Source organism: Bacillus rossius, chromosome 11, assembly GCF_032445375.1.
Source record: "Bacillus rossius redtenbacheri isolate Brsri chromosome 11, Brsri_v3, whole genome shotgun sequence".
NCBI lineage: Eukaryota > Metazoa > Arthropoda > Insecta > Phasmatodea > Bacillidae > Bacillus > Bacillus rossius.
This window is the reverse complement of record NC_086338.1, coordinates 40,446,046-40,472,442: the sequence shown is the minus strand read 5'-3', so window position 1 is coordinate 40,472,442 and position 26,397 is coordinate 40,446,046. Positions and strand designations below refer to the sequence as shown.

Genomic DNA, 26,397 nt, shown 5'->3' with positions numbered 1-26,397 from the left:
TGCAGAACACAAGAAGTCTTTATGCTTAGGAGTTGCCATTTTGAGTAGGCAGTGCTGCAAGAGAGAAAACAACAAAGATGTACTCGCGTATGCACTTACCTAAAACTGTTTGAGTTACTCTTTGTGTTTTTGAACCTTAACTATAACACTTGCAATTGTTACGACGTACTATGTAACGGGCAAATTAAATGTTACGCACTGCTACTTCATTCACTGAGAATAAGCACAATATAATATAATTTTAAAGAGTTATATGCATTTTCCTAGCAAAAAAAAACTTAATTCCTTAATTATACATTCGTAAATATCTTTTATAAATCTAAAATACTGTAGGTACGGATTGTAGGCTTTGTGCTGTTAACACTATTAGTGTTACAAAAACCATTATGAGATATTATGTACATTTTTTTTGTGCCACTATTTCCTGTCAGTTGAGCTTAAAAATAAAATGCAAAAAAAAAATAGTTATGCTGACTACTTGACTCTAAAATACTAGGTAGATTTTTTTTTTGCAAGACTTATCATTAAAATGTACTACTCATGCACCCCTACTAAAAAAAACAAGTGCCATTTATGGTGTGGGCTGTAATCGCAAGCAAAATTAGGTATACTTCTTACCTTTCAGAAACGTCTTCAAACAATTTTCTTTTATGGAACAAGGTGTCTGAATAATGTTCCAGTGTGTTTCAGCAGAAAATAAGATCCACAGTACAATTACTGGAGGTTTTTTTTTCCTTTCGCTTCCGGATTGGCTTTTTATTGGTAATGCCACACTTGATGCTTTTTGTGCGTTGATGGCACTTTAACACTGCATTCACATAGCCACCTTCCAGGTGTTACTAAATGCCTAAGAGCTGTTCAATTACACAATGCCTCGTGCACCAGCCTATGATATGAGTGTGAATTTACTTGGCCTATTAACTTGCCACACATTACTAAAAGCATCTGGGAGCTAACTGCGCTTTAAGTACATTATAATTGTTTAAGTGTAGTGAAATTTTGGATGTCAAGCTTCTGATTTTAAAGATTCAACCAGCTTGCTAATTTAGGGTCTTTAATTTTTTTTTTGTGCACTTTTGTGAGTGTAATTGGTTTGCATGTGCCTATGTTTCTAACAAAAAGTATGCAGTTACCAACTTGGGAGTTCTACAGTAAAAACTAATAATAAAAAAAGACAAAATATGATTAAGGTTTTTAGCGACTGCGCACGGGAAATGGTTTGGTGGAGTGGAGTATTGAAAGGTATTTGTGTTCATTATTTTGTTGAATGTGTTTGTTAAGACTGTATTTTTGTAGAGTTTGATCAGTGTTCTAAATGCACCAGTGAAATTGTACTCTTAAGAAAGTTCAATAAATTTTTTTTTTCATATTGGTCTAATTTTTTTCTGTCTTATGCCAGCATTTTTTAAAATGTATTTCCCAAAGATGTGCATGAATAATATTTTATACTTCGTAACCTTTTCATTTCAGTACACTGGTGAAGTTGACGTATGTGCCATGGATCCAGTTTTCTCTGTTTTGACATATCTGCCATTTGATTTGGGGTTGACACTTCTGGTTGCTCGACCTTAAAATTTGGTAGAAATTTTAAGCTTGGGTGTTTGATGAAAAATATTGGGCTCATCTATATCATGAGTTTATAACTTTACCAAGGGGGAAAAAAAAACAAAAAACTAGAAGGCCATTTTTATGAAACTGTAACATCGGTGAAAAACTGAAAAGTGAAATTAAAAAAAAAAAGTACCAGGGCACTTTAATTGGAACCACAGCAGTTCTTTGGTCGGGTAACTTTCCTCCCACCAATGCAATCCAGGTTAAAAATAGGATTTTTCAGAAGTAGAAACAAGGCAGGCTGTTGGAGTGAGTCGACAGGTTTCATCAGGGGTACTTTTCCTTTTCCTCCACCCATTATTTCATCAATGCTACATTCTCATATCAACCCTCATTACCAGACGTGATATCTACAAAATGCCAAGACCACACATTTGTTAATTTATAGTTAAATACCACACAAATCTCTCTCATACGAAACATCTATGATACAAAGTTTGAAGCTGGGCAGTAATTATAGTATGAAATATAAAAGTGTTTAGTAAATGAACATATGTTAATGCCCAACACAATTTTCCATTGCCAGGCTGCAACTATAGCACATATGAAACGGTGAGTCATCAGACGGGAGGAAGGATAGCTGGCATTTGTCCTAGAAATTTATCCTAAAAGGAAAATTTTGAATGGATTATTTTAGGGGAAAAGCAATAGTGATGACGTTGACGAGATGAGATAAAAATCAACTTGTGTAGGACAGCCTTTACAACAGATCGCTGCCTGAGTAATGGAGTGTTCTATGTCCACTTTTTAGGTTTTTTATGCTATGGACACAAAATTAACATTATTATTCATTTGTACTACATCCATACACACGTCTACGCACATAAAAATGTTTTGTTCTTAATTACAAGACCAATATTATTTTGTTCTGTGTCATGATATACATAGTTGTTTGAACTTTCAAATGCTTACATCTCAGTTCCGACTTCAACGGATGTAGAACACTCCAATTCTCAGGCGACAAAATGATTTCAGGACCTTTGGATGCAGGGCCGCAACTAGGGGGGAGCAAGTGGGGCATACGCCCCGGGCGCAAAGTTGTGGGGGCGCCGAAATCGCTTGCATTGTAATTCCTACTACAACTGGTAAAATGTTTTTTAACTTGCATGCCAGGAATGTCTGATTTGATTTACAATATAACGTCTCAACATATTTAATGAACAAGTCTAGTGATTATACGGACTACTTTATGGACATAGTGGGTTCATGTATGGAAAATCCTTAAATAGCAACATTTTTCTGTGGGAGGGCCCCCGGACCCCCTGCTTTATTGGTGTGGTATGTGCAAAAAAAAGAGGGGGAGGGGGGGCGCGCATGAATCCATTCATGCCCCGGGTTCCAGAGACTCTAGTTGCGGCCCTGTTTGGATGAAATAATAAAAAAAAAAAAACAATTGTAGGGCGAATGATCTTGTAATCAAGAAGATCGAGAGGACAGCGCTGGTCGCGAGACGCCAGCCGGGCCGTCACTGCTGAGCGCCGAGCTCGATGCGAGTGGCCACGCTCTTCATAGCCTCCTGCGTCCCCTGCAGGTTGCCCCGCCACGACAGCAGGAGGTCTCGCAGCTGCTGCCACTGGGCGCGCCCGAACGTGCGGTGCATGGTGCTCGACACGTGCACCTTCCGGGCCGCCTGGTCCATGCGTGCGCGCACCAGCTTCGTCTTCAGCACTGCAACGCACACACACACACACGCGCTCCCTCACTCACCGTCTCGACCAGGGGGGGCAAGGGTATTTCCCCCCCCCTCTCTCTCTGAAACCTTGAATTGGTGGGGGGGCAAACGGGGGCAAAGAAAGTGACGTGTAATCAATATTTAGTAGTGATGGGCCGAGACTCGAAAAGTCGAGTCGAGTAGAGCGAGTAGCATCGGCTCGGCTCGGCATTCGAGTTTATTTTACTCGACGGGGCGAAACTCGAAAGGAAATTCGGGTAAAACTCTATGATAAAATATAATAAAATTGAGCTACAATAAATTCTTAATATCTCCTTACGTGACTTCGGCCGACACTAAAAATTACGTACGTAAGACCGAAACACGTACTTACAAACAATGACGACAATCGGCCATATTATTTATATTTTAGTTTTACATATTGCCAACTTAACAGGTGTGACCACATAGCAAAGAAGACGAACACATTTTTAATAAACAAAACACGAATTAAATTTTATAATCATAATATCGGCAGAAATATTACTTTTTTTTTTAGTAAATCCGTGCTACAATCGGCGCAACGTACAATAATAAATTAACAGTAGCGTTATATTTGTGCGCATGTTTGCGACTGATACGCCACCAATCACGAAATGGCATTTAAAAAAAACTTTGCTCCACTAATTTTAGGAAGTATAGGTTGGCGAACATGAATTTTTTTTCCGTGTTTGTTTACACTATTACGTTCGGCGAGATTGCATTTTGTATAATTGTTTGCTATCCAAGTTAAGTGGCAAGTTAAAATTAATTATGAAGTATAAAGTATTTTATAAAGTGTAACTATTCAATACAAATACAAAAGCATGTATTGGTTGGAAGTGCCAGCTTGCGATTGGCCGGCAACGTAACGGCGTTAGTGTTGTAGCAATAATCTTTAAATGTATTATATTTGTTATGGGAACGTTTATTGTAATGTTGCGCCAATTGTAGCACGGCCTTACACTTCCCATAAGTGAAATTTTTCAAAAATGTTCTAATGATGTGTGAAACTTACCCTAACCTTCGCGCCAACAAGCCTAAATTATATTCAATGTTTTTTATTGACTCGTGAATGCTACAGGCCGCAGCTAACTCGTTCGGTTCAAAATAAGGTAAATATGTAGTTGAGCGGTATTTGCGGAAAAAAAAATGTTAAAAATCTGATAATACTTTTATTATATGCTCTTTAAATTCCTCTTTTCATTAAAGCCGGCGGATATAAGAAATTTCAAATACTTTAGGAGATATCGAATTTTTTAATTTTCACAGTTGGGCGATATTTGTTAAATAAAATTTAAAAATTTCGAAAATACTTTTATTTTATGCTCTATACCTCAATTATTGAATTGTATTATATCAGTTAAGAATTTAACCTAAATGAATTATTTGTATTAATACTTGTATTTTAAATATATTTGATTAAGTGGGCCATGATGTAACAAGACAACCATCTAAGGACTCTTAGCAATAAAGTGCAAATATTCAAGCTCGACTTAAGTGTCAAAGATTCAAATAAAAATTCAGACTCGAATCGACTCGACTTAAAAATTTGCAGGTTCGTACATCTCTAATATTTAGATAACAAAAACTGCTTAAATGGCACCATTTTCCACCTTGAAATACAAATTTTTTTCCCCGTGGTAGGGGGGAACCCCGGACCCCCCCCCCCCCCCCCCCCCCCCCGGAAATTTATTTGTTGCGCCCCTGGTCTCGACACGTTCTCACGAGCCAGGTCTAAGATGTGCGCAGTGGAAGGCTTTCAACCCGGCATTCGGCGCTGCCAAGTATTACGGACTTTCAGCAAACATTACGCATTTAGACATCCAGTTACATAACTCTGGAGTGGTATGTATTTATTACGAAAACAGAGAAACTTAAGGACGTCTCAAAATCAGCGTTTCCTACAATAAATATCGGTCATGTGTAGTAAGTAATTACATAAATATGAATACTGAAACTTAGTTTGCTTTATAATTATTTAAAAGGTTTGCAAACCTGAGGGATTTTTAAATTACTTGGTGGATGCATTTCTCGTTACTGTATAGAAATAATTGTTGTTGATTATTATGTAGAGTCAAGTGTCTAGCATAAACTCTTCATAGTGATAGTTTAGCAAATTTTTTGTAGGTTGGTTCTGCTGTTAGTTGATCGTTAACCCTCAGTTTTCTTTTCAGTAGAGTCTCCTGTTTTCTAGTGATTATATTTCCAGACTTGTTATTTCTCTAAAAAAAACTATATTTATGTTTGATTAAAGACCTATTGTATATAACTTTTGGCAAAAGCATACTTTTTTATAGAAGGATGAGAAACCTTTCTTTGATGTCAGGGTGGTGTAAATTTACTAAGATAATGAAACTTTTTGTAAAAAAAAAATGCTATAAAGTACTATATTATTGCTTCATGATTTAAAAAAAATTCATATTTTTTTTTTATTTCTACCTTAATCATATCGCAGATAGAGCAATGAAACTAAGAGAACCATAATCTTAACCAAACAACCTACTATTATAAAAATCTGTTTTCAAAGCTTTCTTGTGAAACTAAAATTAATAGTAAAACCCCAATGTTATTATCCCATTTGATTCCCGGGAATAGGGGGAGGGGCTCGTAATATGGCATTTTTTTTTCGCACCAAGTCTGTGTTTTGCCGTCTCTTGCAAAAAATTTACAAATTTTAAAAATTAAATATACATTTGGTTTAATAGCAGACATCTTCCAAAAATAAGAGATACCCAAGGAAAAGCATATTTTTTTTGGACCACCGGGTTGTCAACAGATGTTCACAAAATCAGTTCTAACGTGCAACCTAATCTGGGTAAAAAAAAAAAAAAAGTAATAGGTCATCAACAAAAAGTAATAAAGCCAGGATAAATAAAGTGTCTTCTGCGCTATATGAAGAACAGCAGTCACCAAGAGAACTGAGGTGGTGCAACATGCTTTGAAACGGATGTTTGGCCAATTTCATTTAAATTTTTCACTTTTTAGCGGTTACTTGTAAAGGGGTTGTAATAGAGGTGGTCGTAATAAACAGGGTGCTAACAACGGGGTTATTATCTGTACTCGAAACTTCAAGATTTTACTGTGGGGCAAGTATCGACCAGTTTCGGTTCCAGAACCAACATCCAACCAACACTATAAACGGAATATGGAAAGAGTGGAATCAGAATCGAAACAAAACTTGATTTTTCCTTCTGAAAACTGTGCCTCACCATCGATGATGAAGGACTCGACCTCATCTTCTTCGAGCTGCAGCTCCTGCTGGACCGTGTCGAACGTCATCTCGGAGTTTCCCTCCGCCAGCTGCATGAACGTCAGTAGACGCATCTTCTTCATGTTCTGCTCGTGGTTCAGGCCTTCAACACAACACACGCCGTTCATTCAGACGTGTCTCAACTACCAGCGCTGAACTATTGCATTTTACGATCAATATTTTTTTTTTATATAGACAACTTCTGCATACATTCCTCAATAAACACATTGCAGTAAATCTACAATTATGTTTTACAAAAAGAAGCTACATATCAAAGGTGCTAATAAAAAGGTACATTAAAAAATACCTGGGGAGGGAGGGGAGGAGAATAAAGCAAAATAAAACAAAAATCACTGAAATTATTTACCACACATTGGTCTTCACCAGGGGTACAGAAAAAATTAAGTGTATATACACACAAACATTACAAAAATTATTTTTTTTTTTTTTTAAAGTACAAGTCTTCCAAGCATGCTACAAGTGAAACTTTACAGATAGAGGGATAGGAAAATTGTAGGGGACACAAATGTGTGAAAGTATATTAGCGTACAGGTGAGTGAAAACAAATATCTGCAAGTATTTGAGAGCAAAAGTATGCTTGTGTGCAAGTATGCAAACGTGTCATTGTGAGCTCCTGCTATTAGATGTGTTTTTATGGATGGGGGACAAGATTTTATGGTTTTATTTTTTGGTCAATTTCATTTTTAAAACAGGAAATTTTGGTGTTATCGTTTTTATTTGTAAAATTTTTTCTTTCATAAAAATATGATACTGAAATATTTTTTAGTTCTTATTTCACCTAAATAGCTTTATTTTCATTAACACAGTCAAGATGCACTTATACAATAAACTCATTACCATTAGTAATAACAATAAGCATGTCTAGAACAGAAATATGTCCTCAGAAAAAAATTTCATACACATATTTGCCAATGTCATTTATGTAAAAAAAAAAAATGTAACTAACAAAAGAGATGCAAGATCAAACAATATTATATTAATTTTTTTAATCTGTATAGTTCCTATATTTTTGCACAAAATTCATGCTAACTAAATTACATCCAGTGAATCAACCATCACAAAAAAATTAAATATTTGTATTTTTAAGTAAAGTATTGTCGAATTGCTTATTATTTTCATAATTTTTATTTTAATTTCGGTACGAAAAAGGTGTATATCAACTTGCGTATCGGTGTTAAATGGTGTGTACTGCATGGCTTTGCAGGGTTATTTTGGTTTCATCGCAATTCACCGTATAATCTTGCCCCTATTTATAGCTCATAGCTAAACCATGCTCTTCTTTTCGTTAACCTTTTTTGTTGCGCTGTGATAATGCCACAGGCTTGATACTTATCTTGCTGGCTGTAAAGCAGAGCCTCTTCAGACAGTAAAGGAAAGTTGAAAATGTTGGAGCGACGAGACACAGCAGTGACGGACTGCGGGAGGGGGAGGGAGGGGAGGCGACGCCCACACGTACCGAGCGAGTGCACGTACTCCTTGTGGTCGCGGTAGAAGTCGAGGTAGGCGGGCAGCTTCTCCGACACGAACACGGACAGCAGGTCGTGGATCAGCGACGGACTGCGGGAGGGGGAGGGCGGGGGGCGACGCCCACACGTACCGAGCGAGTGCACGTACTCCTTGTGGTCCCGGTAGAAGTCGAGGTAGGCGGGCAGCTTCTCCGACACGAACACGGACAGCAGGTCGTGGATGAGCTCGCCCTCGAGGAAGCGCACCGGCTTCAGGGCCAGCAGGGGGTCGAGCAGGAAGGTGCCCGGGTCCTCGAGGGCGGCCATGATGCAGCGCTGGGCGTCCTCGCGCGCCTGCGACGCGTTCTCCGCCGTGTACGTGCCCAGCAGCTCCACCATCACCCTGGCGGCCTGCTCGCTGCACGCCAGAACACACCCGGCGCCTTGTTACTCCCGCGGTGCTACTACTGCTAGTGCTAGTGCTACTGCTGCTAGCGGTCTCAAAGTGTTACAAATTTTGAAAAAAAAAAAAATTATAATTGGTTGTCTGCAAGTCGGTTTACGGACGATAGTTTAACGTGACGACGTCGCAACATAAACATTGACGAAATGATTGCATACTTTCATGAATGAAATTGAATCATTTTTATTTTATTAGTAATGAAAGAATAAATAAATACTTGAAATCATACTAGTAATCAGATTTTTTGAAATGCAAGAATAATATTAACCTTTATTGTTGAAATTGTTGTTGTAATAAGCAATGAAAACCACATTAACTTTTCACTTCACTTTATTAACAGTCGAGTGGAAGAGAGATAGATGCGGCGCAAGCGTACAATGAGCGTAACGGGACACAGCGTAATGGAACAATGTGCATAACAGGACACAGCGTAACAGAACGGGACACAGCCTAACGGAACAATGTGCACAACGGGACACTTTTTCATGCGTGCAGCCGGCGTTCATCGACTTTTTAGACGTCACATAAAAAAAAAAAAAATGAAATTTATAAATTTTTCAATACAGTAGAATCCCGCTGATGCGACCTCTCACGGTTCCTGGAAAAACTGACTTATAAACGGAATGGTCGCAATAGAGAATTCGGGCCAATTTTACCCCCCCCCCCCCCCCCCAAATATTCAAATACATAAAATACTCGCGCTCTATGAATTCGTGTCACGCGAGTTCGGCTATGCTAGCCGGCTGGTTGTTATTTTCGTTCAAAACGTGGCGAAGGAACTTGTGTGGATCAGGTAGAAAACATTTGGCTATAAACGAAAGATATAAGAACAATGCTATCCTGAAATGCTGTGACATGTTTTTCGAGTAGATAATCACAGCGACCGACCGACAGGATGCGCTCCCCGCCCTGCCGTCAGCGATGTTTATTTTGACAGCTCAAGCAATTATCTTTTCCACGTCCCTTCGCAGCGTAATAAAAAAAAAAAAAACACGCTGACAGTTTCTCACGCAGAAGGTTGAAATAAGGGAGGGAATGTGTTGAAATGTTAGTTGGAAAAGGAGGGGGGGGGGGGGGGGGGTTGTTTTTACATGGTTTGTGGCTCTGGGAGGGATGAGCCTTGAAGAATTAGCAGGGGATGGGAGAGGCAAGCGTCACGTCACGTATGACGTCAAGCCGCCGGGCGGGTAAGATTTCATGACAGCTGAGAAGGCTTTTCGTGCGATAATGAAAGCGCCGAGCTCGGCTAGACACTGCCGCGTGGACAGTCTAGAGGGGTGGTATCTATTTTTAGCCGTCTTTTGTATGCCTGCCTGCTTACAGTACAGCCCTCGCCAAGATAAACGTGAACACATAGCGCCCAACAAAGTGTAACAGACATGTTTTTCAGCAGATTTTACTCAAATTTTCGACTTTCTCTGCTTAAATTTTTCACGGTTTCTCAAAAAACGGTCGTATAAATGGAATGGACGCATCAGAGGGGGGTCGCATCGGCAGGATTCTACTGTATTTACAATTTCCCTTACTAAATTTTTAAAATATCTTACAGTATAGGTATGTAACTGAGGGTTCCAAAAAATTTTTTGAAATGTTACAGTGTTACCAGACATTTCTTTTACATGATTACAATAATTTTTATTAATTTTAGAATTGAAACATGTAACAAATGTGAAAATTCAAACAGACCCTTGCATATGCCTTTTATATTGTACTAGCTGATGCTCGGCATGCGTTGCAATGCCTCTTTAATTCGATTTTTTTTTTTTAAGTTTGTACACACCTACAAAGCATCTCTCTCTATTGGTGTTATTGTTTTTTATTTTTTGTGAACTCTGTTTATTCATAAAGGTAGCACAATTTTCAACAAATACCACACTTCCTTGTTCAATGATACTTCAACAAAACAATGTCATTTTGACTGATACATGCTTAACAATAAAATGATTTGTTATAATCATGTCTAGCTACTGGGAAAAAAATAAAAATAAATCAGCAAGCATATGTTGCGCTTGAAAGGTGTACCAACGGCGTAATGTAAAAATTTGTTACATGCAACAGTTGCAGTAGCAAAATGTTTTCCAATCCAATTAACACGTACATTTTGTTACTAGCCTCATGGTAAATAATTAAAATTCATCGAATTTTAATACATGAAAAGGATTAAGATTTTGTAACTTGAGTTTTGAGTTTTTAAATAAATACACATTTTGGTGCTCTATGGTGCGTTGACTTGCATTTCGGAGTTATAGGGTGTATCGTCGGTGTTATTTCTGCTTTATAGAAATTCACTATGTAATCTCGTCCTTGATTATCAAGTATTGAAAGTGAGGGGTTTTTCCCCCGCAAGCACATGACAAAGAAGAGCCTCCTGGAAAGGGGGGGGGGGGGTTCTGACCACGCTGCCGGAAGCATCCGGCTTTGTAGAAATTCAACGATATAATCTCGTCCCTGATTATCAAGTATTGAAAGTGAGGTGGAGGTTTTTCCCCCGCAAGCACACGACAAAGAGGAGCCTCGCGCTGCCGGAAGCGTCGTCGCAAGGAGGAGGACGGTACCTCTTCTTGCTGCTGACCAGCACCTCGTGCAGCAGACGCAGCAGCTTCTGCATCTGCTCGTTGGAGGGGGGGCAGGCGGAGAACTGCTGCCGCAGGCGGTCCACGTCCTTGAAGACGGCGTGAACCTGGTCCACCTGGCGGGCCACCTGCACCAGGTGGTAGTACACGTGGTAGCGCATCGACGAGTGCTCGTCCAGCGACTGGAACATCAGCCAGCCCCTGCGCCCCAACCATCGCACTGTTATTTTTATTTATTTATTTATTTATAAATTGTGACATGCACACCAACACTCTGAGGAGAGATTACAGGGGTGTGCACGATACAAAAAAAAACACACACACAATACACAAGATACACCACAGACAAAGGACACAAAACAAACAAAAAATATAATAATAATAATAAAAAATAATTAATAAATTCAAAAATACAGAAAATTATGTGGATTAAGAATACACAGTTGATTGAATTGGCTTGAAGTGCTACTAAAATAATTTACTAATTGGCTAAGCTTGTTACTATTGGGTCTAAACTATTATAATTGCTTATTAATCTAAAAATAATATCATTTTTTTCTCTTGATTGTACAGAAAGTAGATGTAAGTCGACTATGATACTGGGGGACTCTTAAACCAGTATTATCTAAGATGTATTTACAATTGATTTTAGAAGAATAACAATTGGAAATAAAAAGATGGTCAAGGAGGGCACCCCAATCAAAAAGTTATGTTAATTTAAATGTTAACTTTACTCTATAACTGAAATTTTTAAAGAAAATTTACTGTCTCACAACTAAAACAAAATCACACAGAATAGCAAACTTTGAAAACTCCAACCTTAACAAGTACAAATTTAAGTCACCATTTTGCTTGAAGAAACTAAACATTTAATATTTGTTTTTTTTTTTTAAATTTTAATTGTTTAAATACTTGGTTCTTAAGTCAATGATTTGACGATTTCTTTAAAACAAGACATAAATACACGTATACTATGTTATTACATACAGACTAGGTACTTGGGAAAACAATTCCTGCCGCTTCTGTGTATGAAGCATGTCAGGCTGTGATGGGGACGAAATACATTATTGCAGCCCGTTAAGTATCACAATAAGCATAAAATAATGTGTTAAGAAGCTAATTTACTATGATTTTCTTATTCTGTCTTCGCTTGTTTTTTCTTCTGATCTTGGAAGGAAGGGATCCGGACCCAACAGATCTCTCACTCCAGCTACGTCTGTGCCCGGGCGACTCCATCATCCATCAGCTTTCATATTCCAACCAATTTCATGGTGGAAAATTAAGGATTACAAATTTATAGAAATAGCCAGTAACTATTATAAATAATGAGAAATTTAAAAAAAAAAAAAAAGTAAATATGTAGTTTAGCGGTATTTGCGAAAAAAAAAAAATTAAAAATCCGAAAATACCTTAGGAGATATCGAATTTTTTTAATTTTCATAGTTGGGTGATATTTGTTAAAAAAAATTTAAAAATTCCAATAATACTTTTATTCTATGCTATTTAACTTCCTCTTTTCATTAAACCCGGCGGAGATAATAAATTCCAAATACTTTAGGAGCTATAGAATTTTTTAATTTCATCACAATACCTGTGCATTCATGCAGCATTCAACATTGTTTCTTGTTTAGGAGTATGATTTTTTTTCTCGCGACGTAGGTGAACGACTACGTCATTTTCTACTAATGGCAAATTAATTGTACCCGCCTCTAACTTAGATTAGTTTTTAACGTTTCAAATTCTAATGTTTTATTTGTTATTTGGATATTGTTGCGCAAGTAATAAGTAAAAAAAAAAATTACTAAGTTCCTACTGTTCATCCTTGTCCCGGTTTGTTTGGTCAGGTCAGTTATATTATAAATACTTTAAAACTAAACAACCATTAAAATTAATTCACATTATTTTTAATGTCCGCTTTGTTTGAAAGTATTTATAATGTAACTAACCTGACCTAATCGACCATTTTAATTAATTAGGCATTCACAAACACACTGCAAAATAAAAAAATTGCGTCGGTCGAATGGTTGCACAGGACTTGTATTGCAAAATAAGAACGACAATATCTCCTTGAGTATTTGGAATTTCTTATCTCCGCCGGGTTTAATGAAAAGAGGAAGTTAAAGAGCATATAATAAAAGTATTTCCGGATTTTTAACATTTTTTTCTCGCAAATACCGCCAAACTACATATTTACCAAGAAAATAAACCCTTTATAGCTTTCTAAAAAACGAGATGCATAATTACTTACACCCTCAAAGCCACCAGCCCAAGCTTGTAGCCGGACGCCTTTGTTAATTTCTCACAGAAGGCAAGGATGAGGTTCTCAGCTCGCTCGACAGGTATCTGGGAAATATTGGAAAAACTTTATTGCAACTGCGGTTAACTCCTTATCTTCTAGATGTCAAAAGAGCTGACAGCTATTAAAAATAATAATAATAATAATAATAATTGCTGATTTAGATAGCAACTTCATTTGCTTCTATAAAACAAATTTCACAGCCAGGCAAAAAACCAAAACTTATAGCTTCAACATCTTTACTGGTTTGTAACACTATGCATACCTCGTAACGCCGTACAAGTTAAATTTTCATTGAGAATATTTAATAATAATTTACGAAGTTAAACAAACCTGCATACGACTGCTTACTGCAAAATTATAGTTACATAAATATTTTACATTGTGAATTTAAATTTAAAATTGAAAACAAAATTTGATTAAGTTCGGAGATACAAATACTGCCATTATCACTTTTTAGACCATTAAAAATACAGATTAATATGGGAATGGAATATCGTAGAAATATTTCTCTTTTCAATACATACTTGGATAGGACATGCAAAATATCATTCTGTAGAACTTTAATTTAAAAAATAAAATAAAAATTGACAAAATAACAAAGCAAATTATGTTGACGTATTATTTCAGAGATTGCTAGAATTTTTTTTTTCTTTTCTCAGATGCAACCCTTTGCTAGATAGATAAATAACTGAATTTTTCAATTACAAGCTCAAACTTACCAAGACTAACATTGACACAATGCCATTAAGGACACTCTCAATTTCATTTTCATTTGCTTCCTTAAAGCAAGCATCACAGACTCCAATTATCTTGTGTAAGTCATCTTCTATGCCTTTGGGTGACTTTTCCTCTGATATTTCTGCCCCGAGACGCTTGAAATAGGCCCGAAACTCCTGCGCCTGTTAAAAAAAAAACACGTAAAATTGAAAATTTAACAAAAAAAGTAAAATAAATCAAGAATTGCCACTCAGTAGTTTGTTATTGGGTTATGTTCTTAAAAACTACAACTTTAGAAAGACAACAGGTACCTACATATTAAGGTTAGAATATAAAAAAGAAAATCAGGAAAGTGATGAAAAAAGGTACAAAGTTAATTCAATAATTGTAACATGGCGCTAGCTACATTGCACAAACACATGTACTTAAACCCAGCCACAATATTTACAACTGTCTACGTGAAAATGTAATGTTTTAAAACTCGCAAGATAATCGAAAAAGGTAAACTTTAACAATTTCCGAACGCACATAAGTATATTTCCCCACGAAAAACAAACGTGGTGTTTTGGAGATGCGTTAATATAACCTAAAAACTCCAAAATTCATCATGCAACAAAACTTTTCTTAATTTATATAAATAGCATAAAATCAACCTGATCTTCAAGGGATAGTTCAATGAAAACTGGAACCACAATCATGTCTAAAAGTTCATTAAAATTCTTTCAAATTAATTTATAGACATATGTTAACACTAAACACAACCAACACAAGGGAATGAGACATAGATATGATCATCACATATATATATAAAAAAAGGTCAAAAAAATACTTAAGGTCGAACTACTATACAGCAGCGCTACAGTGGCTGTTAAAATCATATATTGACGCTATAAATTCCATCTGATGACATCCATCAAAACATATTTTATGTTGCATAAAATTTAAATGGTTACTTAAATAAGTTACAATTATTTGTCAAAAAATTAACTCAAATTTTACGAAACAAATAATAGTAATTTAAAACATTTATGGCTTTTTTAAATTAAGAAAATATAGTTAATTTTAAAAATATATATATTTTATACCTTTTGAATATTATTTATTAGTAACATAGGTCAAAGAAGGTAAATAAATAGATATATAGCCTAAATTTAGTAAGTAGGATTTTTATTTGTTTCTCAGTGGCACAGTGTTTGCCTTTTGTATAACGAGATTAAGATGCTCGTCTTGACACTAAATGCTTGAGTTAAAAAAAAAATTTTTCTAAACTTTAATATATATTTTTAAATAAAGCCAACAATTTTTTTTTTTTTTTTTTTTAAATAGCAATCGCTTGCACAAATGTTGGAGTAAACATCACTGGTCAAAATAGTCTAAAACGACATTAAGTCTCAAGGCCTTTTGTTTAGCCAAAGATTCTGGAGAAGACTCGAATGTTTCCGAAGTTAACAACTACAGCAAGACTATGAAACCTGCCCTATAACTTAAATATACTAATGAAGCAGTGGTGCACACAGCTTTGATTTTTGAGGATGGTGGATTACTGGAAGGTTAAATGGTGTGATGTTGGTCCCACTGCCTCACTGGGTGATTATGGTCTGGAGTACGAGGGTCCTCAGGGGTCGACGTCGGTCATGTGGTCAGAGGCAGTGGCACGTCGGTAGTAGAGCTGCCAGAACTGTTATGGCTGTTCAGGATGCCTTCATTTATGGAATAAAACTCACAGATGTTATGACGCTATGTTTATTGGTAACACAAGTTCTTTACATGATGCTCTCCTTGGCCCAGCCTGGCTTGCTTTGGGAATCGTAGACTCATCTTTATGCACTGTGTTCCGCTCACTCGTGGTAATTCGGATCACATGTAGGTTACGAATCTCTCGAGCCCCCGATCTAGGGCGAGCACCGTTCACTGGGTCACACTGGCAAGGTACAAAAAAAAAACACTGCAAAGTTCATGGGTTTCTAACATTATATATACTACGACATGGTGGACAGTACCGGACATTAAGTTCACAACTTCATGTGATAGGCATAGTACACAAAAATATGGTAACGTTTACTACGAGTTAACAAAGGGAGCACTAAGACATGGTGTACGATGCTGGATGTTAAGTTCACAAATACAAGCGACAGGCGTGGTACATAAAAATACAGTAAATTTCTAAAAATTAATATGTAAAACACTAGGCGATGCGGTTGTAAAACGAGGGAATGTCCAGTCTCCTCGTGTTAATCTGGGCAGAGGGCCATGTAGACCTGTGTCTCGCGGAGATGATACATGGCTCGCTGCATTAATGAAGTGTATAACAGTTTATTCACACATGAAGCCAAAAAGCAGCCCCGTGCGGGCGAAACAAACTAGAGCCGCACTGCTAGTCCACTTTACATGAAGGTGGGTCCACACACGTGGCCCACATTAAAACAACAAAAATTGCATAGATCACAATATATGTTCTGAAGATGCTTAGTATGATTATTTAAGCAATTGACGGTGTCTGGCTGAGTCGAGGGAGGCCGACCACGAAACAGATACAAACGGATTTAAATGACTTAGGCCTATTCTATTGCTGTTGATCAGTGATGGCGGGAAGGTGTAAGCTCCATGATGCGCGATTTAGTCCGACCTCGGTACTGGGTGAACGACGACTGTGTTGTCCTCCGGGAAGCGTTCGCTGCCAGGGGTAACTTTCGAACGCGAAGTACACGAAGCATGGGAAACTAATCAGGCCAAGAATTAGAGATATTCTTATGGTGAACTTAAAAATGTTTATTCTCAAGTCACTCAATGTCATGTCTTCTAAACAAATTAGAAATTACATAAAGATGGAAGAATACAGCCATACTCGGCGGAGTGATACATGTGTTGAAGTCGATAGCTGCGCGAGCGGCTATCAACATGTTGGCGGAGCTACACTACACTACACTGCACTAACGTTGCACATTCCCTGGTGGGGCGTCATTACATACAGTGGAAGAACATCAGTACTAAAAAAAAAGATAAATAATGTATTTTTACAAAAAAAAATTGCATCGACTTCGAAGATCAGGTATGGTCGAGACAATATGTTTTTTTGTTACCTCTCAATTTTTTTTAATTTATAGTGTTTTATTTGTGTGTGTGTGTGGGGGGGGGGGGGGAGCGATCACTTTCATTGTCCCTCTCACAGAACCACCACTTTGATGAGTGTTGTCGTTGTTGAGAGTTTTGCAAATTGGTGAGATTGTTGGCATTGTTAAAGGTGTATCCATTGTCGATGGTACTGTAATTGTTGACAGTGTTGTCATTTTTAAGAGTTTTTCAAAATGTTTACAGTATTGCCAAAATGATGAGACAAATTTATGATAGTGTTTCCTTTTGAGAGTGTTGAAAATTGTTGAGTGTTGCAAATTTTTCACAGATTTGCAAATTTTTCCCATTGTTTAAGTCTTGGCATTGTTGAGACTTTTTCAAATTGTTGACATTGTTGGCACTGTTGAATGTGGATCCATAGTCTCCAGTATTGCCATTGTTGTCATTATTGTGATTGTTTAGTTTGGAAATTGTTGACAGTGAGTGCATTGTTAAATGTGTATTTATTGTCGATAGTACTGCCATTGTTGACAGTGTTGCCATTGTTGGAATTTTGCAATTTGTTGCAAATTGTTAATAGTGTTGCCAAGATGACTTTGTTGCAAATTTTACATAGTTTTGTCATTTTGAGCGATATGAAAATTGTTGCTAGTGTTGCAAATTATTCTTTAAATTTTAGCAATTTTTTCAACAGCATTAAAATGTACTGCAACTCTGTACAATGTAATTTTTTAAGAAAGCTTAAAAAAGAATCAAGTAATAAATTAAACTATTAATTATAATGAAGAAAAGCGAGTGGTGCTTGATATCAGTTTCTTAAATTTTCTATCACTAATGACTCGTTAGAATAGTAATTATGAAAATGAAAGAAGAGAACCCCTAACGTTTTCGTTCATTGAAATTAATAGTATTGTTTATTACTTAATCATATTAGTTAAAAAATTACATTACAAAGAGTTTCAGTTCATTCTAACGCTGTTCGACTAATTACTTTCATTTAAAGATTTTGTTTTAATTTTTAGTTAGACAAAAATAATCTATTTTTTTTTTAAAAGAATAATTAAAAAAAAAAAACTTTTTAGTTCATATTAACTCTATGGAATATCCCCCCCCCCCCCTTTTTTTTTCAAGCACACACAAACACGCCTTCTGTATTTTCCGCTACTACTTGTGAAGCCTTTGCCTGAGTCATACTTTCTTGTGTGACATAACACAACACAGTCGTCAAAAAACTTTATCTGTACCTGTAGTCCGATTTTCGACAATAAATTTTATTAAAATATTAGCCATCTTGTTAAAATTAATTAAACCGTTAATACTATAAAGTTTCTCTTTGGCTTTGCGAAGTTTCCGTTTTATGCGCGTTCAGTTCCATTCACGAAATTATTCCTACGAAATGCCATATACCGATAACTAAAATGTTACAAATAAAAAAAAGCGTTGGTTATAAATCGATATGTTATTGCTCAACAAACGAACGGATACATCCAATATGTTCTAATTTTACGGCATTTATTTCACTGTAGGAAAAAAAAACATCACTGTACTCGCTTCCTCCTAATTAAAAAAAAAAAAAAAAAAAGTGGTGGAGTAGTGCGTTCAAAGTGACTCGAATTCATTCTTGCGCGTTTTCCAAACGCACCACGCAAATACCGTTATTTAATAGTTTCAAACAACTTTTGATGTAAGATAAGTTTAAACACATGAATTAAAGTATTAAAATTAACAAATATAACGTACAAAATAAAATAAAACATTAAATTTGGGTCTAGGGAGGGCCCCTTCCCTTTTTCTCCCCTCAAGAGCCACGTTTTTTTTGCCTCTTCAGGGAAAATGATCCCTAGGAAGTGTTCGAAATGGCTTTGAAATAATCGAGCGCCCCCGTTTTCAGATCGCAGGTATAGGAGCGCTAGAGCGAGACAGGAAGGTCACATCCTTTCTCCGTCTCTGTCCCGTCCACCGCCGCGCAGGTTGTTACCTATTTTGCGTCATCTTTTACAGTTGAAGGCATTTCTCGCTCTCGACCATGGCCGCCCGGTTTCGAGGCCGTTCGCACACTGAGTGTCTCCGTACGCTTCCGCGCGAGGCGCCAACAAACAATCTTCACACCGAAGCCGACCAAAATTTTCTGGGCCCTGGACCATTTACTTTTTGTGGGTTTCTGGTATTTTGGAGAGGGATTGTACCGAATACCCCAGAGAAGAGGCAGAAAATTAAAAAAAAAAAAAAAAAAAAAAAAAAAAAAAAAAAAAAAAAAAAGTATTTAAACCAACAAATTTCAACGCTGATTTTGCAAAATTATTTGTAAATTTAAAATAAAAAATTAACGATAAGTTTAGCATTACTAAATTCTAATAAGTTACGCTTACATTACATATAACGTTGCCCAAGATAAATCAATGGCTGACATAATTTTTGAAAATTAGTTCTTTGTTTCTCCATGGAAACATAGGCATTTAGCGTCTTCTGGTGAAGTGAATTTGCCGAAAATCCAACAGTATGCGCTGCTATGATATTTTTTTTTCTAACATCAGCTATGATTCAGCATTGCGCGTAAAGTTATTACCCAAGCTCTCCTGAAAATTTTGCTTTTTGTCACATAGACGGTGCTGTTCCTTAAGCAACGATAACGAATAGAATTCTACAGTTTAATGACAAAGATTTTATATTATTTTTGCGTTAGTAATGGAAATGCCCAGCCCTGGAGCTACCTCTGTTCCGTGGTAGCATATGTAGTCGTATGTGCGCGACTTTATGGTGCCAGGAGTCATGGGTTTGAGTCCCGTATAAGTCATTCTAGTATTACACAAAAACGCCAACATTTCCAATAAAACCCGCCAACTTAAAAATTAACAAATTACAATAAATTGTCATGGTAAGCTATTTGGTGCTAAAGAAATTACCAGCGGGTAATCGTTTGTCACACTTTGTCAAGGGTGTACGCACGGAAGAGATAGTGGATACTCCCCCCAATTCCCAGAAAGCCTAAAAAAAATAAAAAAAATCTATAAATATCTATCATTACCCCAAACAAATATTAAAGAATTTGAAAGCAAACAGGAAAAAAGAGGTTCTGTCCCCCCTCCCCTTTTCAAAAATTAAATTCTGCATAGGCTTCTGAAATTTGTTATATCCGAAGATATAATTGTATTTTTAAAAATTTACATTGACAATTTTTTGGATATTTTATGTTGTAATAATCTTAACCTATAATATTAATATATAATTATTATATTATAACATAAAATTATAATACAATAATACAATGCTAACACAATACTTGGGAATAAGATATAATGTATATAAATATACAATTTACCTAACTATTGTAATGCCAAAGACTAAGGAGTTGATGAAGATTTGACTAATTTATTAAATTTGGTAATTAAGCTTTATAAAATATCATTTTTATTGTGTACTCTACATAATGGAGATTGTAATAAACCTTATAGGGGAGACCCGGGCAAGTTGGACACCCCGGGCATGATGGATTTAATTTATTTCTCAGGTATTCCGCTAGATAGCAGAACTAGTATTTTTTTGTAAAAAGACATTGTCCTGCTGTATTGATCAGAAGAGTTGTCGCCATCATGGCTGTGTTTGCATAAGACTGGGACGATTTTTAATTATATCAAGGTAAATGTTTTCATTTTTCATGTATCAAAATGCTTTTCTATTTGACGCAGTGTTATACTATATATTTTAAAGATATTGAGTAAAATATTCCTTTGTTATTAAGCTTTCAAATGCTTGTTGTCGCAATAGTCCCGTTTGCATTGTTTTTATTAGTGAAATTTTTTGTTCCCGAGTGACGCTACTGGGCAAGATGGATAATGAAAAGTTAAGATAGATCAACTCCTGTCATATTGGATTTTTTAACTTCTCGAATTTGTTTAATGTGAAGGCACAATTTAGGTATAACTTTCAAAAGATTTATCGATATTTTTAACAATGTAGTATAATTCTGCCGATACATATTAATATTAATAGTTTGTTTATATAATTTAACATAAAGAGTTTGTAGGCCCTAAATGTGAACCCTTTTTTATACTGATGTGGCTATATTCAAATTAAAACCATCTTGCGCAACATTGTTTACCTATTCGAATCTTTAAATTTTACAGATGGTGTACACGTATAAAAGCAAAAGTGATCGTGGCTGCTGGGAAGAGAAGGACATGGAAGAGGCCCTCGCAGCTGTTCAAGAATTTGGTGAAACTATTCTAAATGCTTCAAAGAGCTACAAAGTGCCTTATGGTACCTTGCATCGGCACCTGAAGAAAGGAACTGCAGTGAAGTCTTTGGGGAGGTATCAGCCAGTTTTCACTAAAGTTCAAGAGTTGGAACTGAAAGAATATATTTTAAAAATGGATTCTGTTTTTTTTCGGATTAACAAAAAAATAATTCGTGGAACTAGATTTTGAATTCGCCGAAGCAAACAAAATTCAACATCCATTCAAAAAAGGTTGTGCAGGAGATGACTGGTTCAAAGGTTTTAAACAGAGACATCCAGACATAACTTTAAGAAAACCTGAGCCAACATCAGTGGCTCGTGCTCGAGGGTTCAACAAGCCACAAGTAAACCGGTTTTACGATTTATATTATGACGTATTAGAGGAGCACAATATCAATGCAACAACAATGTTCAATGTAGACGAGACAGGAATCCAGACCACAACCACCAGACCTCCCAAAATACTGTCCTCGACTGGCAAAAAACAGTTGGGAGTAATCTCTAGCTCAGAACGAGGGACTTTGAGCACTATCGTAGGATGCTATAGTGCTGCAGGCCAATTCCTTCCACCATATTTCATATTGCAAGAAAGAAAATGGTTGACTAGTCACTCCAGCTTTTCTAAAATCTGCATCTGCGAAAAATGCTGTTCATGGATTTTCAACAACTGGATTGTGGCCTTTCAACAGAAACATTTTCTGAGAAGATTTTGCACCAGCAACAGTCACAGATCGTCCTCATCTTCTTAACGAACCAGTTCCAAACAAGGATCAAGTTGCTGGGATCAATTTGCCAGAATCAAGTTGCCAGCATCAAGTTGCAAGATCTGCAGACAGACCCAAGCAGTTCTTTGAGGACATGGAGGCATGTTCCTCTAAAACAAGCCCATTTCAGTTGCGGCCGCTCAAGCCGTATGCAACTCGGAACGACAAACGCAAAAGAAAATGTCAGCGATCCGAGATCCTTACAAGCACCCCACAAAAGGAAATCCAAAAAAATTTATTATCTTAAGGGTCTACAACAGACAGCACGAATCAAGAAGGCATCTTCTAAAAAAGTTGATAAGGCAAATTCAAAAAAACCAAAAAAACTTATTGTAGAAAAAGAAGTAAATGAAGGTGAAACTCGATGTTTAGATTGCACAGAAACATATGCAGCCTCTGATGGACAAGGAGAGTAGATTCAGTGTGGTGACTGCCAAGACTGGGCACATGAAGTGTGTACATCCTACACAGGTGTGGGAGCCTACTATTGTGATTTATGCCAAGAATGACATTGTAGAAGGCTAACGACAGTTTTTGTAACATTTGACAATTTTAGTGACATGGTTAAATAACTATCCATCTTGCCCGAATCCATTATCCATCTTACCCAGGGGTAATGGGCAAGATGGATTTTTTTCTGACTTTCATTTTTACATAGATTAAATAAGTTTCTCATTTTTCATCTAAATGGTTTTGTAGTATTTAGTTTTGTAAGTATTGGGTTAATAAATAAAGCAGTTTATCAGTCTCTATGACTAAAAGATTCACAGGAATGGAGCCTTCAAGTTAGGCTATCCATCATGCCCGGGTCTCCCCTAGTGTGGTAATCTTATACCAGTATTGTCAAGAAAGTATTTACATTTTAATTTAGAATTATAACAACTGCTAACAAGTATTTATGTTTAAAAAAATTAAAAAAAACCTCTTTTATCGTTGAATGAACTAAATATTAAAAAATTAAATTTTTTGTCCAACAGCCGAATATTGCAACCCAACTCTGTTAAACTAAAGTTTAGGGAGCTCTATTCTTTCATTTTCGTAATGACTATATCTTAAAATTTTCGTAATGACTATATTCTAAAATTAGTAATAGAAAATTTAAGACAAATGATATCTAGCACCCCATTACTATTTTTAAAGTTCATATCGTTATTGATTTCATAAACCTATTCATTTTTAACTTCATCTTAAAAATAGTCATAAAAATATTTCTTTAATTTTTAGTATATTCAACGATAAAACGTTTTTATAGTTTTTTTAAAATCATTAAGTTTATTTTGTTATTTTTAGTCTCAAAATAAAATCACGCCATGTTTGATACAGTTGACATTACCCATTTTGTACTTCATTTTTTACCACAGCACATTAGCACTACAGCACTACCACATAACTGCAGACATGAATTAATAAAAAAAATAAGAGAAAATTGGTTTTAGCTTGCCAGTTAAAAAAAATATTATTAAATTAAATAACAAACGTTTATGGTTTTGAAAAACTAATTTAAAGGAAGACTGATCTAAATTTGTGAGCTGTAGGTAAAATGAAAGCTCTTGACCGTCTTTCAAGTACCTATATGTCTACAGGCTTGAAATTCGGCAGGGATATTCTTTATATTACATACACATTAACTGAGCGCGGGGTTTTCCTAAAATCAGCCTCCAACGCCGGTTACGGGAGCGTTAAAAATTTTAGGGTTTTAACACCTACCTAATCTCCGTTTGGCCATTAAAAATAATATAAACTCGCGAGAAAAAGTTTTTATTGACATTTTTTGATTACTACAGGCCTACTTTACATTTACACATAATCGCCATTCACTTCCAAGCACTTTTTGCTACGCTGCACCAGTTTCTCTAACCCCTCTGCATAGAAGTTCGTCACCTGAAAATTAAACCAGTTGACAATCGTAATTTTGTAATTTTTTCTGTAATTGTTGACCCACGTCTCATTAAATCAACCAAAATGACAGACACCCTTTTCGTCCCCCCCCCCCCCCCAAAAAAAAACAAACTGAAGCCATAATTTTTTGACTCGAATACGTTCCATTCCCAGGAGGCGAACTTCTATGCAGAGGGTTTGAAGAAACTGGTGCAGAATTATAATTGCTTGGAACTGAATGGCGATTAAGTGACAATGTAAAGTAGATATGTAGTAAACTAAAACTGCAAAAAAAAAAAAAAAAAAAAAAAAAAAAAAAAAAAAAAAAAAAAAAAAAATTAAAAATCTAACCTCTTATCTACACGTCTTTTTTGAATTTTCAATCACATTATTCACATAAAAATGAATGCCACTTATAAAGTTAACTGCACAAGTCAGTAACTCTTTTCAACACGAATAAATAAATTGAAGATACTTTAAATTAAATAAATATAGTAGCGTCAGTTGTTAACAGTTTCGAAAACTAAGGCGTCGACACACAAGCAGCGTTACGAGAATTCCTTAGCATCACTGCTGCGTCATTTCTACCTCTCCCCTCCCGACAACCCCTTCCGGCCGTTACAATTATCATATAGCATATAATATATACGCTACGTACAATCTAAGAGTTTCATATAGTTGTGAATGAATAAAATGAAATACTAAATGTCTTAGATATAGCTAACATACAATAGCTTAGATAGTTTAGTTACCTACTTGATGTATCCGGACGGGTTACATTTTTTAACTCTTCCAATAGTATCTAGGTACAAACCAGCAGAAAAAGTTGTTGATATTTATTTTTGGTCTCTTCAACTAGCAGGACAAGTTGTTTAAACAATCTTTTCAGCAAACAAATTTAATTGAAATTAATATTTTCAACCCATCATTAGTGTCACGAATTGACCGTAATTTACTTTATGGTTCTACCTTTGTTTCGTTGTTACGATCGGTATGTAGCCTACGTGCATGTATTAGTTGAAACTTCCTATTAACTAATTTAAATATGTGTGATATAAATGTTAAATTTTATTTTTCATTCAATTTATAAATACTAAGTTGTGTCAAATATTACAGCCTCTAAAACTACTTAAAAGTTATAAAAATATAACCTACAAAACATTTTTCAAAATGAGGTTTTTCAAGTCGAAGTAAGTGAACGAAGAACTCGGCGCTTGCTAATTTTTTCACTTCACTTCCAGTTCGGACAGCCCTTTGTGATGTCACTTCCGGGGAGAAGTAGGTGGGGATTCCATCGAGCGAAAACAAGGGCCATGGGCAAATTATTTTTCTATATTATTTGACTAATGCACAACTATTCAAACTGTGGCCATAAAAGTAAACGTGATCTGTGTGCATCGCACTACTTGTAAGGTTCCCAGTTAATTTTGTTAACAATAGACTCGTATTTTCCATGCTACCAGGGCAAACCCACGAATTAAAAAAATAAATCTCGAAACTCAAACGAACTGAAGCCCAATCCCGACTATTTTGCCCCCCCCCCCCCCCTTTTTTTTTACCAGGGCAAACTCACGCATTAAAAAAATAAATCTCGAAACTCAAACGAACTGAAGCCCAATCCCGATTTTTTTGCCCCCCCCCCCCCTTTTGTTTACACGCCTACAACGTACATATGTATATGCATATACTTCAGGTAGATTCGGATACGGCCTTAGACTAGCAACTAATAATACAAATTTTTCACGAAACAATTCATATTAAAATTGATAGTAAAAACAATTGTTTGAACTACTCTCACCATTAAAGATGACGTGAAATTTAAAGACTAGACATGGATACATTTTTGGCTCCTAAAAAAAATATTTCTAGAGACACACACTCTCTGAAAACCAATTTCCAGGCAGGGGAAGGGAAGCAAAAATAAAATTATCGTTACGTTGACAGTGAATCGCGAAAAGGTTCGTAATGAACAAACCTATTTCCAAATAGGCAATTAAAACCACTTTATTCTTGTTTATAGATTTACTACGTAAAAATGAGATTTTGTAAATAGACAAGTAGTGTCGCTTAGTAAACTATGAAAAACAAGCACTTAAAAAATATTTCTAAAAAACAAAAAGAGCAGTGACAAATGCCGGGAGGCATAGTGAACTCAAACCCACAACTACGGTGCCAGAAAGTTCACACGCTGAAAGCAGTCTCTGAGCAGGACTACCGAAAGTGTGGACTGTGAGTCGGGAATCGGGTCCGACTCGCACGGCGGGCGGTAACACAGGGTGCGACCGGCCGCGAGGTCAACGGCAGGCCCAGGTACCGCTACGCCGCCTGCTTCTCGCTGCCCCATCCTCGACGCGGAGGTGCTCTTGGGGCTACCACT

The 26,397-nt window shown here is 36.3% G+C and overlaps 1 protein-coding gene across 1 annotated transcript; it reads right to left on the bottom strand.

Annotated features, from left to right (window-relative positions):
- Positions 1-3,004: 3,004 nt before the first annotated feature.
- Positions 3,005-14,878, bottom strand: LOC134536853 (eukaryotic translation initiation factor 3 subunit M). Its single transcript, XM_063376876.1, has 7 exons — positions 14,726-14,878; positions 14,075-14,254; positions 13,305-13,399; positions 11,039-11,257; positions 8,173-8,438; positions 6,514-6,657; positions 3,005-3,279 (listed from the first exon to the last, which is right to left on the bottom strand). The coding sequence occupies exons 1-7, from the start codon at positions 14,768-14,770 to the stop codon at positions 3,077-3,079; spliced, it is 1,152 nt and encodes a 383-aa protein (XP_063232946.1). The 5' UTR covers positions 14,771-14,878; the 3' UTR covers positions 3,005-3,076.
- Positions 14,879-26,397: the final 11,519 nt, after the last annotated feature.

Coding starts and splice junctions, on each gene's coding strand:
- LOC134536853 (XM_063376876.1), bottom strand. CDS start 14,770: ATGATTGTGGTTCCAGTTTTCATTGAACTATCCCTTGAAGATCAG. Junction 8,439..11,038: donor CTGGTCAGCAGCAAGAAGAG/GTACCGTCCTCC, acceptor TCTGGCGTGCAG/CGAGCAGGCCGCCAGGGTGA. Junction 6,658..8,172: donor GGAGTACGTGCACTCGCTCG/GTACGTGTGGGC, acceptor GTTGTGTTGAAG/GCCTGAACCACGAGCAGAAC.